This window comes from Oncorhynchus keta, chromosome 19 (assembly GCF_023373465.1).
Source record: "Oncorhynchus keta strain PuntledgeMale-10-30-2019 chromosome 19, Oket_V2, whole genome shotgun sequence".
NCBI classification, from domain to species: Eukaryota; Metazoa; Chordata; class Actinopteri; order Salmoniformes; family Salmonidae; genus Oncorhynchus; species Oncorhynchus keta.
The window spans coordinates 72,648,247-72,666,548 of NC_068439.1; the positions used below are offsets into that span (position 1 = coordinate 72,648,247).

The window sequence follows — 18,302 nt, forward strand, 5'->3', positions numbered from 1 at the left end:
TGGCCCTGTAGTGTGGAACTATAGTGTAACTCACTGGAGCCGTCTTGGTTTGGCCCTGTAGTGTGGAACTATAGTGTAACTCACTGGAGCCTTCCTGGTTTGGCCCTGTAGTGTGGAACTATAGTGTAACTCACTGGAGTCTTCTTGGTTTGGCCCTGTAGTGTGGAACTATAGTGTAACTCACTGGAGTCTTCTTGGTTTGGCCCTGTAGTGTGGAACTATAGTGTAACTCACTGGAGCCTTCTTGGTTTGGCCCTGTAATGTGGAACTATAGTGTAACTCACTGGAGCCTTCTTGGTTTGGCTCTGTAATGTGGAACTATAGTGTAACTCACTGGAGCCTTCTTGGTTTGGCCCTGTAATGTGGAACTATAGTGTAACTCACTGGAGTCTTCTTGGTTTGGCCCTGTAGTGTGGAACTATAGTGTAACTCACTGGAGCCTTCCTGGTTTGGCCCTGTAGTGTGGAACTATAGTGTAACTCACTGGAGCCTTCCTGGTTTGGCCCTGTAATGTGGAACTATAGTGTAACTCACTGGAGCCGTCTTGGTTTGGCCCTGTAATGTGGAACTATAGTGTAACTCACTGGAGCCGTCTTGGTTTGGCCCTGTAGTGTGGAACTATAGTGTAACTCACTGGAGCCGTCTTGGTTTGGCCCTGTAGTGTGGAACTATAGTGTAACTCACTGGAGCCGTCTTGGTTTGGCCCTGTAGTGTGGAACTATAGTGTAACTCACTGGAGCCGTCTTGGTTTGGCCCTGTAGTGTGGAACTATAGTGTAACTCACTGGAGCCTTCCTGGTTTGGCTCTGTAATGTGGAACTATAGTGTAACTCACTGGAGCCGTCTTGGTTTGGCCCTGTAGTGTGGAACTATAGTGTAACTCACTGGAGCCTTCTTGGTTTGGCCCTGTAGTGTGGAACTATAGTGTAACTCACTGGAGCCGTCTTGGTTTGGCCCTGTAGTGTGGAACTATAGTGTAACTCACTGGAGCCGTCTTGGTTTGGCCCTGTAGTGTGGAACTATAGTGTAACTCACTGGAGCCGTCTTGGTTTGGCCCTGTAATGTGGAACTATAGTGTAACTCACTGGAGCCGTCTTGGTTTGGCCCTGTAGTGTGGAACTATAGTGTAACTCACTGGAGCCGTCTTGGTTTGGCCCTGTAGTGTGGAACTATAGTGTAACTCACTGGAGCCGTCTTGGTTTGGCCCTGTAATGTGGAACTATAGTGTAACTCACTGGAGCCGTCTTGGTTTGGCCCTGTAGTGTGGAACTATAGTGTAACTCACTGGAGCCGTCTTGGTTTGGCCCTGTAATGTGGAACTATAGTGTAACTCACTGGAGCCTTCTTGGTTTGGCCCTGTAATGTGGAACTATAGTGTAACTCACTGGAGCCTTCCTGGTTTGGCTCTGTAGTGTGGAACTATAGTGTAACTCACTGGAGCCTTCCTGGTTTGGCCCTGTAGTGTGGAACTATAGTGTAACTCACTGGAGCCTTCCTGGTTTGGCCCTGTAGTGTGGAACTATAGTGTAACTCACTGGAGCCGTCTTGGTTTGGCCCTGTAGTGTGGAACTATAGTGTAACTCACTGGAGCCTTCCTGGTTTGGCCCTGTAATGTGGAACTATAGTGTAACTCACTGGAGCCGTCTTGGTTTGGCTCTGTAATGTGGAACTATAGTGTAACTCACTGGAGCCGTCTTGGTTTGGCCCTGTAGTGTGGAACTATAGTGTAACTCACTGGAGCCGTCTTGGTTTGGCCCTGTAGTGTGGAACTATAGTGTAACTCACTGGAGCCGTCTTGGTTTGGCCCTGTAATGTGGAACTATAGTGTAACTCACTGGAGCCTTCCTGGTTTGGCCCTGTAATGTGGAACTATAGTGTAACTCACTGGAGCCGTCTTGGTTTGGCCCTGTAGTGTGGAACTATAGTGTAACTCACTGGAGCCGTCTTGGTTTGGCCCTGTAGTGTGGAACTATAGTGTAACTCACTGGAGCCGTCTTGGTTTGGCCCTGTAATGTGGAACTATAGTGTAACTCACTGGAGCCGTCTTGGTTTGGCCCTGTAGTGTGGAACTATAGTGTAACTCACTGGAGCCGTCTTGGTTTGGCCCTGTAATGTGGAACTATAGTGTAACTCACTGGAGCCGTCTTGGTTTGGCCCTGTAGTGTGGAACTATAGTGTAACTCACTGGAGCCGTCTTGGTTTGGCCCTGTAATGTGGAACTATAGTGTAACTCACTGGAGCCGTCTTGGTTTGGCCCTGTAGTGTGGAACTATAGTGTAACTCACTGGAGCCGTCTTGGTTTGGCCCTGTAATGTGGAACTATAGTGTAACTCACTGGAGCCGTCTTGGTTTGGCCCTGTAGTGTGGAACTATAGTGTAACTCACTGGAGCCTTCCTGGTTTGGCCCTGTAGTGTGGAACTATAGTGTAACTCACTGGAGCCGTCTTGGTTTGGCCCTGTAGTGTGGAACTATAGTGTAACTCACTGGAGCCTTCTTGGTTTGGCCCTGTAATGTGGAACTATAGTGTAACTCACTGGAGCCTTCCTGGTTTGGCTCTGTAGTGTGGAACTATAGTGTAACTCACTGGAGCCTTCCTGGTTTGGCCCTGTAGTGTGGAACTATAGTGTAACTCACTGGAGCCTTCCTGGTTTGGCCCTGTAGTGTGGAACTATAGTGTAACTCACTGGAGCCGTCTTGGTTTGGCCCTGTAGTGTGGAACTATAGTGTAACTCACTGGAGCCTTCCTGGTTTGGCCCTGTAATGTGGAACTATAGTGTAACTCACTGGAGCCGTCTTGGTTTGGCTCTGTAATGTGGAACTATAGTGTAACTCACTGGAGCCTTCTTGGTTTGGCCCTGTAGTGTGGAACTATAGTGTAACTCACTGGAGCCGTCTTGGTTTGGCCCTGTAGTGTGGAACTATAGTGTAACTCACTGGAGCCGTCTTGGTTTGGCCCTGTAATGTGGAACTATAGTGTAACTCACTGGAGCCGTCTTGGTTTGGCCCTGTAATGTGGAACTATAGTGTAACTCACTGGAGCCGTCTTGGTTTGGCCCTGTAGTGTGGAACTATAGTGTAACTCACTGGAGCCGTCTTGGTTTGGCCCTGTAATGTGGAACTATAGTGTAACTCACTGGAGCCTTCTTGGTTTGGCCCTGTAATGTGGAACTATAGTGTAACTCACTGGAGCCTTCCTGGTTTGGCTCTGTAGTGTGGAACTATAGTGTAACTCACTGGAGCCTTCCTGGTTTGGCCCTGTAGTGTGGAACTATAGTGTAACTCACTGGAGCCTTCCTGGTTTGGCCCTGTAGTGTGGAACTATAGTGTAACTCACTGGAGCCGTCTTGGTTTGGCCCTGTAGTGTGGAACTATAGTGTAACTCACTGGAGCCTTCCTGGTTTGGCCCTGTAATGTGGAACTATAGTGTAACTCACTGGAGCCGTCTTGGTTTGGCCCTGTAATGTGGAACTATAGTGTAACTCACTGGAGCCTTCTTGGTTTGGCCCTGTAGTGTGGAACTATAGTGTAACTCACTGGAGCCTTCTTGGTTTGGCCCTGTAATGTGGAACTATAGTGTAACTCACTGGAGCCGTCTTGGTTTGGCCCTGTAATGTGGAACTATAGTGTAACTCACTGGAGTCTTCTTGGTTTGGCCCTGTAGTGTGGAACTATAGTGTAACTCACTGGAGTCTTCTTGGTTTGGCCCTGTAATGTGGAACTATAGTGTAACTCACTGGAGCCTTCCTGGTTTGGCCCTGTAATGTGGAACTATAGTGTAACTCACTGGAGCCGTCTTGGTTTGGCCCTGTAGTGTGGAACTATAGTGTAACTCACTGGAGTCTTCTTGGTTTGGCCCTGTAATGTGGAACTATAGTGTAACTCACTGGAGTCTTCTTGGTTTGGCCCTGTAGTGTGGAACTATAGTGTAACTCACTGGAGCCGTCTTGGTTTGGCCCTGTAGTGTGGAACTATAGTGTAACTCACTGGAGCCGTCTTGGTTTGGCCCTGTAATGTGGAACTATAGTGTAACTCACTGGAGCCTTCCTGGTTTGGCCCTGTAGTGTGGAACTATAGTGTAACTCACTGGAGCCTTCCTGGTTTGGCCCTGTAATGTGGAACTATAGTGTAACTCACTGGAGCCTTCCTGGTTTGGCCCTGTAATGTGGAACTATAGTGTAACTCACTGGAACCTAACGTAAACTCACTCACTTTTGTACATCGCCTTGGTCCGTACAATTGACTTTATTTTAGCGCCCCAAAAACGTAACACTTCCAGATCAACTGTAATGTCAATACCATTGTAAAGCACAATTTTTCCCCTTTCCAACAAAATCAATGACATGACCTCCACGCTGCACATTTCTGCATGATTCAAGAAGGCAATGAGCTCCGTCGGGTCTTTGTTACTGTAATTGAATTATTCCAATATGTTTTCATTAATTTAATTTGCTTAATCTATTTCATGAGAATTTGTAAGATTCTTGTTTGCATAAAATAGACGGAGACCAGTCTTATCAATAATAGATAAAAGTATTTATTCTCGGAGCACGCTGCCACATTATCACGAGCAACAGTTTATATACAATAACATGATGTCATTTCATTGCTTCTAGAACGAATCCCCTCCTCCCGACCTAGAATTAAGTGAGTTTAAAAGTTCATTCCAACTCACTAACACACTCACAGGTCACACAACATAACTGAATTAACTCTTGACCCCTCACCATTATCGATCACCACTTAGCTGATAGTGCTAATTAACAGAAAAACTAGGAATGCACTCATGCCTTATCTAAAACACACCAGAGCTCAGTTTCGTCGGTTCAACCATAGGTTAACGACCCCATCTGCTTACTTAACCCACTCCTCTCCAGACTAGTTTGGAATGGTGTTCGTTATATTTAATTACTCCTTGTCCGTGTCACACAATCCCTTCTTATGAACTCATATTGTTAATCAGATATAAGTTTACTTAGTTACAGTTCCATTTAAAATGAGAATATTGTTTAGTCATTTATTCATAATATTCCTAACAGTCTTTTTAGAAATGGCGGGTGGGGAAGAGAAACTAATGCGTGATAGTGAGAAGGAGAGATGTCGTGTAGGAAAACTGCTTTTTTCCCCACTCGATCTGTCCAACTTATCACCTTATCGCCTCTAAAAATGTAAATAAAACACTATAAAGAGTTTATATAATGTGTCATTACATACCTATGCCATTAGTTTTCTTTGTAGCCTCATTTGAATGTCGCGGTTGCGCACATTTGTATGGAACGGGGTGAGTTTACGTTACTTGGTTTGGCCCTGTAGTGTGGAAATATAGTGTAACTCACTGGAACCTTCTTGGTTTGGCCCTGTAGTGTGGATCTAAACTGAGTGTACAAAACATTAGGAATACCTTCCTAATATTGAATTTCCCCCCCCTTTTGGCCTCAGAACAGCCTCAAGTCGTAAAGGCATGGACTCTAAAATGTTTCAAAAACATTCCACAGGGATACTGGCCCATGTTGACTCCAATGCTTCCCAGTGTCAAGTTGGCTGGATGTCCTTTGTGTGGTGGACCATTCTTGATACACACAGGAAACTGTTGAGCATGAAAAACCCAGCAGCGTTGTATTTCTTGACACACTCAAACTGGTGCGCCTGGCACCTACTACAATACCCCGTTCAATGGCACTTAAATATTTTGTCTTGCCCAGTCACCCTCTTAATGGCACACATACACAATCCATGTCTCAATTGTCTCAAGGCTTAAAAATCCTTTAATAACCTGTCTCCTCCCCTTTATCTACACTGATTGAAGTGGATTTTGCAAGTGACATCAATAAGGGATCATAGCTTTAACCTGGATTCACCTGATCAGTCTGTGTCATGGGAAAAGCAGGTGTTCCTAATGTTTGTAGACTCAGTTTATAATGTGTAACTCACCGGGGCCTTCTTGTCGATGGGTTTGATGATGAACTTCTTGTCATTGAAGGAGATGTTCCTGATCTCGCTCCAGGGGAAACCGATCTTTGGGGTCAGTCTGGTGGGGGAGGAGGCAAACCAGTGTAAGTATTGTGTAGGCCGCATGTGCTTTAAACAGGTTGTCATTTATTGGGATTACTCATGTACTGGAGGCAGCTCTGCAGGGTGGTCACTAGCTGACACAGCCACAAAGTCATAAAATCTCATTTTAAACCTAACCCTCACCTTAACCACACTTCTAACCTTATGCCTAACCCTAAACAAAATTAAAACCAAAAAGCACATTTTTGTTTTCATGAATTCTTACGATATATAGCCAATTTTGACTTTGCAGCTAGCCCATCTAGTGGAAATCACTGCCTCCAGGACAAGCGTCTTTACGTGGCTAAATAGTGGACATTACAGTGTACATTTTCCATAGATTTATTCCAGATTATTTCCCAACTCACAATCCAGGGATTTTGTAGCCAAATATTTCAATGGAAATGATTTTAGGCAGGAGGAACAGAGCTAGGTGGCTGGGCCCGCCCCACCCCCTGGGGTTTGTGGTATATGGCCAATATACCAAGGCTAATGGCTGTATCCAGGCACTCCACGTTGCATGGTGCATGGAACAGCCCTTAGCAGTGATATATTGGTCATATACTACACTTCGTTGGGCCTTATTGCTTAAATATAGTGAACTACTTTTGACCAGGGCCCCATAGGGCTATGCACTACATATGGAAAAGGGTGCCATTGGTTACGCAGCCTGGGATGTGGTAGGAAACAATTGCAAATAGGATATGATTCATCCATGTGTGAGGCAGGACTGTGTGTTGTACTACTGTGTTGTACATGTTGGCCTCTGTATCAATAGGGCTAGGTGGGAGGAATCTGGGGTGGGGCTCGTCCATTGTGTACTAGAGAGAGACACATTGACTGGATGCCAATCTCATTTGGCAATTTACGGACACACACACACGAGAGAGCACACACACACACACACACACAGTTGTTTGATCCGCCTTGCAGTGACACCCAGTGAGACACAGCGAAACCCTGCTGCTGCCTGAACTGGTATTTCAATTCCTGGGTGACATACACCTAACGAATCCCAGATCTGTTTGTGCTGTATTGTTAACACCTACGTCACGTTTTGTCACCTTTTGTACAAACAGATCTGATACCAGACTAGAGGTTATTTGAGCAGTTCTCTCTTCAACAAGCTTTCCATGAAGATCCAAACCTGAACTCTACAGGATATTTTAGCATCAATGTTAGTGAACACTGTTAAGTTAAAGGGATAGATCATTTTTTTGCTCTGTACTGAAAGTGCTCCATCTTGAAAACATAACTGCTGACATGCTCCAGATCTCCAGTACTGGGATCTCCAGTAGTTGTCTGTCTCTCTGGGCGTTAACTCTAGGAACCTGGTTATCCTGTTTGTGGTAGATGTGGATCAGGTAGAGGAGGACTGAGACATAACACTGATCAAGGTCTTATCTAGAGACAGAGGACTGAGACATAACAATGATCAAGGTATTATCTAGAGACATAGAGGAGGACTGAGACATAACGCTGATCAAGGTCTTATCTAATAATATAATAATAATATATGCCATTTAGCAGACGCTTTTATCCAAAGCGACTTACATCTAGAGACAGAGGAGGACTGAGACATAACGCTGATCAAGGTCTTATCTAGAGACATAGAGGAGGACTGAGACTATGCTGATCAAGGTCTTATCTAGAGACAGAGGAAGACTGAGACATAATGCTGATCAAGGTCTTATCTAGAGACAGAGGACTGAAACATAACGCTGATCAAGGTCTTATCTAGAGAAAGAGGACTGAGACATAACGCTGATCAAGGTCTTATCTAGAGACATAGAGGACTGAGACATAACAATGATCAAGGTATTATCTAGAGAAAGAGGAGGACTGAGACATAACGCTGATCAAGGTCTTATCTAGAGACATAGAGGAGGACTGAGACATAACGCTGATCAAGGTCTTATCTAGAGACAGAGGAGGACTGAGACATAACGCTGATCAAGGTCTTATCTAGAGAAAGAGGAGGACTGAGACATAATGATGGTCAAGGTCTTATCTAAAGACATAGAGGAGGACAGACATAACGCTGATCGAGGTCTTATCGAGAGACAGAGGAAGACTGAGACATAACGATTATCAAGGTCTTATCTAGAGGCATGGCTAAGTGTTAGATTAGACGTTGTATAACATATTGTGTGTGGGGGGCAGGATTTTTGTTTTTGGCAAAAAAATGTACCCATTTGAAACTGCCTATTTCTCAGGCCCAGAAACTAGAATATGCATATAATTGTCAGATTAGGATAGAAAACACTCTAAAGGTTCCAAAAACGGTCAACATATTGTCTGTGAGTATAACAGAACTGATATTGCAGGCGAAAACCTGAGGAAAATCCAACAAGGAAGTGCTTTTTTCCCTGAAAGCTCTCTGTTCCATTGGATGCCTTGCCTATTTAAAGGGATTATCAACCAGATTCCTTTTCCTATGGCTTCCTCAAGGTGTCAATAGTCTTTAGACATAGTTTCAGGCTTTTATTTTGAAAAATGAGCGAGAAAGATCACATCGCGTCAGTGGATAGCTGGGTGTTCGCAGAGTTTTGCAACAGAGTGGGGCAGCCATTGTCTCTCCCTCTCCTATTGAAAAAGCTACAGTCCCGGTTGATATATTAGCGATTATATATTTTAAAAACAACCTGAGGATTGTTTATATAAAAACGTTTGACATGTTTCTGTGGACATTACAGATATTATTTGGAATTTTTGTCTCTGATGTCGTGACCGCTCGAGCCTGTGGATTTCTGAACATAACGCGCCAAACAAATGGAGGTATTTTGGATATGAAAATAATCTTTATGGAACAAAAGGAACATTTATTGTGTAACTGGGAGTCTAGTGAGTGCAAACATCCAAAGATCATCAAAGGTAAGCAATTACATTTATTGCTTTTCTGACTTTCGAGACCAATCTACTTGGCTGCTAGCTGTTTGTAATATTTTGTCTACTGAGAGAGATGTTCTTACATAAACGCTTGTTATGCTTTCGCCGAAAAGCTGTATTGAAATCTGACACGCCAGGTGGAATAACAACAAGCTACGCTGTGTTTGCTATATTGCACTTGTGATTTCATGAAAATTAAATATTTTTAGTAATTTAATTTGAATTTGGCGCGCTGCAATTCAGCGGGTGTTGATGAAAATGATCCCGCTAACGGGATGGGTGCGTCAAGAAGATAAGGTAACCCCTTCCAATGACCCCTAACAACTGTTATCCACAGTACCCACAGAGGTTGAACAGAGATGTGTTCCATAGAGAATATATAAAGAATATATGTTGTGTTCTGCGTTATATATATATAGGACTAAAACCTTGGCAGAATGGCAATATCTGACACAAAAAGGAGCAATGCTACGCTAGTGTGTCTATGTGTGTGAGTTCTTGGCAGTAATGGTGCTATATATTGTCTATGGCCTGGAACCCTCGTTGCGGGGTCTGCGCTCTAAGTTAGTCTCGGATTCTTAAGGCACAGCTTGAAAAACCAGTCAGCGTTGCCATGGTTACAACCGAGCCCCAGAATGCACAAACACACACACACGCATGCATACACACTTAAGGACACTAAGAATCCTACATACACACACAGAGCCCTGTGTTTGAGTGTCTCGCTCTTCTTTATGGTTAGCCAGATTTACAGGTATCAGACTACTAACTTAAAATAAGAGCGTTAGATTCATTTTAAAGCCATTCTATGGTACAAAAGTTTCTGTAAATAAACACTTTGATGGAACTCTAACACCCATCAATGTGTGCTTTATGTGGATTTAAAGCGAAATATAAAACCTCCAGACAATTTGGACACAAGCCACAATAATGTGGGTGGAGAGTAAGACAATGGGGAATCCCAAACAATCCAAGTTACAGCACACCATCTGTGGCCACTCAAGTTACAGAGTTACAGCATTGCCATCTGTGGCCACTCAAGTTACAGAGTTACAGCATTGCCATCTGTGGCCACTCAAGTTACAGCATTGCCATCTGTGGCCACTCAAGTTACAGAGTTACAGCATTGCCATCTGTGGCCACTCAAGTTACAGAGTTACAGCATTGCCATCTGTGGCCACTCAAGTTACAGAGTTACAGCATTGCCATCTGTGGCCACTCAAGTTAAAGAGTTACCATCTGTGGCCAGACAGAGTCTTCTAGGGGCTCTTGGATCAGACAACTTTCAAGAGACATTTGGCATGGAGGGTTTAAAAGGTGCATGGAGCTGTAGGGAGGGAGTAACGGCCGTTAACAACACAATCCAGCAAGAGGTTAGTCCACTGCACCCAAAACACTACTTTGGCATGTCTTCCAGACATACTTTTCTGTGCTTGATTGTGTGGAGTAGTCCCAAAAGTGCAAAGTGTAAACCCCAATCATCTAGCACTCTGACAGGTTCACTCAAACGCTCAAAGTATTTGAAAATAAACAAATACTACTTGACTCCTCTGCTAGAGGGTCAGTGACTGCAGGGCCATCGGCTGTATAGAGAAGCTGGGGACAAATCAAATCACATTTTATTGGTCACACACATATTTAGCAGATGTTATTGTGGGTGTAGTGAAATGCTTGTGTTCCTAGTTCCAATAGGGCAGTAGAATATAACAATTCACAACAATACACACAAATCTAAAAATTAAATATATATTTATAGAAATATTAGGACGAGCGCAAAGTTGCTTAGGAGTTAGAAGCAGAGCTGCCATGTCTGTCATCTGGAACATTACGTCACAATCTACTTTAACACATTACCTTTAGTGACCTCAAAGGGAACAAGTAGTAAACACGTTACCTTTAGTGACCTCAAAGGGAACAAGTAGTTAACACATTACCTTTAGTGACCTCAAAGGGAACAAGTAGTAAACACGTTACCTTTAGTGACCTCAAAGGGAACAAGTAGTTAACACATTACCTTTAGTGACCTCAAAGGGAACAAGTAGTAAACACATAATCACGCAGTTACCGCATGTGTCGCTCAAGCAATCTCGTAAAATATCGTACTTTTGAGCTTCAGCAAAGTGTTTGGTGGATCGCAGATTCACAGAGAAATCTTGGGTAGGAAGACACAGTAAAAGCTCATCAAAAGATAGAGAGTGGAAGGGAAGAGAGTTGTGGTAACTGTCTGGTGAGAATCATCTTCATTGGTACTGATTAAGTAAAGACGTGGGTTAACCTGTACGGCTCCAATAGTCAAATCCATTGGAATTAGGCTTCAATGTCTGACACAGAACTGTGGCTAAGGCCGGAAAACACACCGGTGTCATTGACAAGCAGAACGAGAATGGGTAGATAGGCTACATTACTTTATACCTGGGTTCAAATAGTATTTAAAATCTTTCAGATGTGTTTGATGGAGCTTGTCTGGCTCAATGGAAGCATTAGGATAGACCCAAAAGCGTAAACCTTGCCCAACTGGCACACCAGGCATTATCAAGCAAACCCAAATCAAGTTTTTCATGAATTGACCCCCTAGTGGTCAGTTCAGAGAGGGAACATGGGTGGTGTCCAGTAGGGAATAAATGTTTTGAAACAGACTAAAACTGGGAGGGACTACCTGGACATTTAAATGTTTCTTTGCTAAACATTTTGCTACGGTGTGACCTACTGAACAGGACCCTGTTTCTTACTTGTCCTCCTTCTCGTAGATGTTGAGTCCCAGGGCGTCTACTCCCAGCCACAGCTCGGTCCCCTTCTTGTTCTTGATGTCGAAGTAGTTGACTCCGTACATCTCCAGGTCCTGAGCTATCTTCAGGTACTCCAGCATGGCATCCTCCCTGCACAATCAAACATGACCAAATTAAGGACTGGTTTGGAATTGATTTGACTCCACACACACACACACACACACACACACACACACACACACATACACATACACATACACATACACATACACATACACATACACATACACATACACATACACACACACACACACACACACACACACACACACACACACACATACACACATACACACACACACACACACACGCACACACGCACACACGCACACACGCACACACGCACACACACACACACACACACGCTGCTGTACTATTCATTCAACTGCTCTACAAGAAACTATTCACTGCTTTTTGAGGTACAACAAATAATGCAATTGACCTGTTTCCTTATGACAGGGACACCAACATAGATATTCATACAAACCAAAACAGACCGAAACTCACTTGAGCATTCCACAGTGTTCCTCATGCCACACCTGGATCCTCTCCTCCCACTGCTCCCTGGACAGCTTGTGCTGCTCAAGAACCCTACAGAGGAGGAGGAGGAGAAAGAAGAGGAGGAAAAGGAGGAGAAAGAGGGGAAAGAGGGAGGAGATGGAGGGAGGACAGAAAGGAAGAGAGGAAGAAGGAGAAGGAACAGAAGAGGGGGTAAACAGAGAGTACACTGAATAAAGGGTACTCATGTTATGATCAATATCTGGATTCCTTTGTGTCTATGTATGCATGTGAACACAAAACTTCATCCTGTTCTGGTTTATAACAGCAGCACACTGAGCTATTGTCTAGTATCTGTACTCCTGGCTTCCTATGTTCCAATGTCGATACTAGCATACCACTTAGAATGCACCCACAATACATTGATATGAATGAAGCAAAGAGTATGCTTCATGCTACTGTGCTAAAATAGCTCTCGTATGTGTCCTAAATGGCACCCTATTCCCTATGTAGTGCACAACTTTTGACCAGGGCCTGGATAGGGAATAGGGTGCCATTTGGGATGCAGCCCTAGTGTGGGCTGTGAGTGGATTGACGCTCACCGCTGGGGCAGCAGACGGTCTGAGGTGAGGTAGCCGGGCCGGTGGAGGTCCCGGGTATAGTCTCCGAACTTGGCCTGGACAGAGTAGGAGGCCAGCAGCACGGCCGTTTCTGGGGGACAGTACACCTCATCGCTCAGGATGCCCTCCTTCACCTGGACACACACACACACACACACTTAACAACTTTGTTTGTATCAGCAATGAAGCATTGTGAGTACAAACAATAGTATAACAGTGTGTGTGTGTGTGTGTGTGTGTGTGTGTTACCTGCATGAAGAACAGCTTCTGGGTGATGTCCTGGATGAGCTCCTCAGACACATCCTCGGGAAAGAACTTGGCGCGGAACTTGAACTGCAGCGGGTTCTCCTTCTTCACGTCCTGGGAAGACACCTGGTTGGAGAGAGACGATTTATTGATCATTGATTGATATATGTCCTTCAAGAATGATCTGCGTCCCAAATGGCACCCTATTCTCTATATAGTGCACTACTTTTGACCAGAGCCCTGTAGTGCACTACTATGAGGGAATAGTGTGCCATTTGGGATGTAGCCCTATGTCTACTAGTTTCATGAGTAGCAAAGAATGATGGTATTGGATCAACTTTATTGTTCCCGGAGGGTTAAATTATCTTGGACGCACGATGCTGCATTCAAAAAATGCACTGTTATATTCCTCTTTAAAAAAGGGATGGGTAAAATGGTACTGATAAACTTGAATGATCCTCTGTAACGTTGTTTGTTTACTAGCATTGGTCTCTTCTGTGTTGGCTCCGAAACAGGAACCATAAGGTATTGAATGGGAAAGGCGAATGGGGTGGCTGTGTGAAATCACTGGAATGTTCCTAAGTAACTAAGTAAAGTTCTCTACTACCCCTATAACCACTTATACACCTTTCACTGTAAACTAAGTAAAGTTACTCTACTACCCCTATAACCACTTATACACCTTTCACTGTAAACTAAGTAAAGTTACTCTACTACCCCTATAACCACTTATACACCTTTCACTGTAAACTAAGTAAAGTTACTCTACTACCCCTATAACCACTTATACACCTTTCACTGTAAACTAAGTAAAGTTACTCTACTACTCCTACAACCATTTATACACCTTTCACTGTAAACTAAGTAAAGTTACTCTACTACCCCTATAACCATTTATACACCTTTCACTGTAAACTAAGTAAAGTTACTCTACTACCCCTATAACCACTTATACACCTTTCACTGTAAACTAAGTAAAGTTAATCTACTACCCCTATAACCATTTGTGTGACCTCTGATGTGATACCAGAGCTATGTGATACATACAGTACATATCCTGTATATACAGCTCTAGTGATAACCATCTGACCCATTTGGAAATGCTGCACATTGACACAGGCTCAACTCAATTCCACAAACACAGGTGGAAGTGTTTTACCTATAATGTAAATATACTGTAGATATACTGTAGCTATACCGTCGCTATACTGTCAGTACAGAGTCTACATGATCTACGAGTGAATGAAGACAGAGCAGTGTGAGATTTCTGTTTGCTCAGGAACAACAGCAAGAGTGAAGTAGAACTAGTATTTTAGTTTCTAGCAGTTCACCAAGAGTTCACACTACCGACTACACAGGAATCTCATTGCAGTGGATTCACTGGAAATTGCTTACGTCACAAATGGCGCCATATTCCCTATAGAGTGCACTACTTTTGACCAGAGCCCCGTGGGGATCCTTATGGGCCCTCGTCAAAAGTAGTGCACTAAATAGGGAATAAGGTGCCATTTGACAGAGTCCCTGACAGGATGTGAAAATAAAAGAAGAGAGATTAAGAATTAGCCACCGGCCTGCACAGGAGTGAGAGAGGGTGGCCATTGGGCAGCCGCAATGCATTATGTGAATTGAATAATGCAGTGAGTATGTGGCAAGCAAATGTAGTGTGGAGTGATTTGACCCCGCCTTTAAAAGAATGTGCTCTTTTTGTATGGCCTGTTTTATATTGTTTACCATAGAATGGTTATGGAGTCCAGCAGTTTAAGAATACAGCGGGAAATGGTTTGAGAATGCCTGAGCAGATATGAACAAATATTTGTACAGTACTACATCAGGCAAAATACAGGGGACTTGTAACATTTTTAGTCCTAGATTAACCTTACCTTTTTGTCAAGCTTCAGCCAGGTTAGGTATCCTTTACCGTCTACATACTGAAGACCAGAGTACCAGACCTCCCTCAAGCCGATGGTCTTCACCACCTGTGAACGAGAAAGAGACAGTACCATGAATCAACACTGTCAGTAAGACAGTTACTAGAGACAAACTGTACATACCAAACACAAAATAAATAGGATACACTGTGAAGGCAGGAACCTGAATTGAGATCTGAGCACTTCTTGATAATTGCATAAATCATGCATTGATGTCAATGGAAGATTTGAGTGAAAACTCAAGTTACATGCACAGATCTCCAGGCCAAAATTAATGGATATAAGTAAACAATGTATAGTACCTCTATATATTAAATCCACTAGCTAACACAACTGCCACACAGTAGTAGTATATACAATACTGGTCAAAATATATACAGTACCGGCCAAACCTACTCCAAGGGTTTTTCTTTATTTTGACTATTTTCTACATTGTACAATAATAGAGAAGACATCAAAACTATGAAATAACACATATGGATTCATGTAGTAACCCAAAAAGTGTTAAATCTAAATATATATGAGATTCTTCAAAGTAGCCACCCTTTGCACACTCCTGGCATTCTCTCAACCAGCTTCATGAGGTAGTCACCTGGAATTAATTTCAATTAACAGGTGTGCCTTGTTAAAAGTTAATTTGTGGAATTTATTTCCTTCTTTAATGCATTTGAGACAATCAGTTGTGTTGTGACAAGGTAGGGGTGGTATACAGAAGATAGCCCTATATGGTAAAAGACCAAGTCCATATTATGGCAAGAACAGCTCAAATAAGCAAAGAGAAACGACAGTCCATCATTACTTTAAGACATGAAGGTCAGTCAATAAGGAAAGTTTCAAGAACTTTGAAAGTTTCTTCAAGTGCAGTTGCAAAAACCATCAAGCGCTATGATGAAACTGGCTCTCATGAGGACCACCACAGGAAAGGAAGACCCAGAGTTACCTCGGCTGCAGAGGATAAGTTCCTTAGATTTAACTGCACCTCAGATTGCAGTCCAAATAAATGTTTCACAGAGTTCAAGTAACAGACACATCTCAACATCAACTGTTCAGAGGAGACTGTGTGAAATCAGGCCTTAAAGGTTGAATTGCTGCAAAGAAACCACTACTAAAGGAAACCAATAATAAGAAGAGACTTGCTTGTGCCAAGAAACACGAGCAATGGACATTAGACCAGTGGAAATCTGTCCTTTGGTTCCAACCACCATGTCTTTGTGAGACGCAGAGTAGGTGAACGGATGATCTCTGCATGTGTGGTTCCCACCGTGAAGCATGGAGAAGGAGGTGTGACGGTACTCTGCTGGTGACACTGTCTGTGATTTATTTAGACTTCAAGGCACACTTAACCAGCATGGCTACCACAGCATTCTGCAGCGATACGCCCTCCCATCTGGTTTGCGCTTAGTGGGACTATCATTAGTGGGACTATCATCAGGACAATAACACAACACACCTCCAGGCTGTGTAAGGGCTATTTGACCAAGAAGGAGAGTGATGGAGTGCTGCATCAGATGACCAGGGTTCCACAATCTCCCGACCTCAACCAATTGAGATGGTTTGGGATGAGTTGAACCGCAGAGTGAAGGAAAAGCATCCAACAAGTGCTCAGGATATGTGGGAACTCCTTCAAGACTGTTGGAAACACATTCCAGCTGAAGCTGTGTGTGTTATTTCAGAGCTTTGATGTCTTCACTATTATTCTACAATGTAGAAAATAATAAAAATAGAGAAAACCCCTTGATTAGTATGTGTGTCAAAACTGGACTGGTACTGTATATCGATTAAAAACTTGATCACTGCCTGGTATGGCAATTACTCGGCCTCCGACCGCAAGGACATACAGAGGGTAGTGCGTATACCCAGTACATCACTGGGGCTAAGCTGCCTGCCATCCAGGACGTCTACACCAGGCGGTGTCAGAGGAAGTGAAAAGTAAAAATGGTCAAAGACCCCAGCCACCCCAGTCATAGACTGTTCTCTCTACTACCTCATGGCAAGCAGTACCGGAGTGCCAAGTCTAGGACAAAAAGGCTTCTCAACAGTTTTTATCCCCAAGCCATAAGACTCCTGAACAGGTAACCAAATTTGCTAACCGGGCTATCTGCATTGTGTCTCACTACCCGCCAACCCCTCTTTTTATGCTTCTGCTACTCTGTTCATCATATATGCATAGTCACTTTAACGATACCTACATGTACATACTACCTCAATAAGCCTAACGTGCCTAAGCCTAATGTGTCTGTATATAGCCTTGCTACTCTTTTTCAAATGTCTTTTTACTGTTGTTTTATTTCTTTACTTGCACACACACACACACACACACACACACACACACACACACACACACACACACACACACACGGTTAGAGCCTGTAAGTAAGCATTTCACTGTAAGGTGTATTCGGCGCACGTGACAAATAAACTTTGATTTTATTTGTAAAATAAACTAGATTGTACCACCAGTGCTGCATGATCACAAGCAGAGCAGAGCGTCTTGTATAAACAGGCCTTTGAGCCCTGTGGCATTATGTTGGCGCGGCCCAGAGCGCTTGCCCTTAAAATGACATACTCAGGTACCAGGCTTAATCTGGCCAGGCCTCATAGGATTACGCTTTTCCAGCCCCGGACATACGGGTTAGCTCCTTCTAGCCTGGAGCCAGATCCGCTTGTGCTGTCTTGCCAACTCCTATTGGTCCCAGATCTGATTGTGCTGTCTTGCCAGAGTTGATAAAACAGCACATACAGATCTGGGACCAGACTCGGCTCATTCTCCACAGGAGACTTTGACTGGAAAAAGCAGTAAGATCAAATCTGCACTGACTGAAAGCAGCGACTAGCTAGCTACAACAACGTCATATATATTCAGTTGTTGTGCTTCAATCTATAGCTAGAGGACTCCTGATATCTCCAGGAGTGATAAGTACAGTTTTACCCTAATCTGTTCTTGTCTAGTACTGTCTTTTTTCTAGCTAGTGCCATCTATTTTAAATGTTGTGTCTACCCAGTAGCCTACTTGGTGTGTGAACTGTTGGCTGCTCATAACTTGCAGCTGATTCTTGAGCATCTGATTGTCGCAGTTCATCAGGTTGTCGCGGTGGTGGCACAGGGATACTCATTTCTCTTAAGTGGAGATTCTCTTTTCTCCCTCACTCACCCTATCCATCTCCTCATTTGCTTTACATGCTGTCACTGTCACTTGTCCACTCAAGCTTAACATCGTTGCCATCTACTGCCCACCAGGTAACCATAGAGTTCCTCAATGAGCTTGACACCTTGATAATCTAATTTCC

At 43.6% G+C, this 18,302-nt stretch overlaps 1 protein-coding gene across 2 annotated transcripts in view; it reads right to left on the bottom strand.

Moving 5' to 3' along the window:
- LOC118371909 (ezrin-like) overlaps window positions 1-18,302 on the bottom strand; it is an 80,396-nt gene that overhangs the window by 42,874 nt on the left and 19,220 nt on the right. For both annotated transcript variants that reach the window (XM_035757564.2, XM_035757565.2), the window contains exons 4-9: window positions 14,968-15,063; window positions 13,091-13,213; window positions 12,824-12,975; window positions 12,231-12,314; window positions 11,667-11,813; window positions 5,929-6,025 (exon numbers count right to left, since the gene is read on the bottom strand). In XM_035757564.2, coding sequence (XP_035613457.2) covers window positions 5,929-6,025; window positions 11,667-11,813; window positions 12,231-12,314; window positions 12,824-12,975; window positions 13,091-13,213; window positions 14,968-15,063 — 699 coding nt within the window. The remainder of the gene's footprint in view (window positions 1-5,928; window positions 6,026-11,666; window positions 11,814-12,230; window positions 12,315-12,823; window positions 12,976-13,090; window positions 13,214-14,967; window positions 15,064-18,302) is intronic.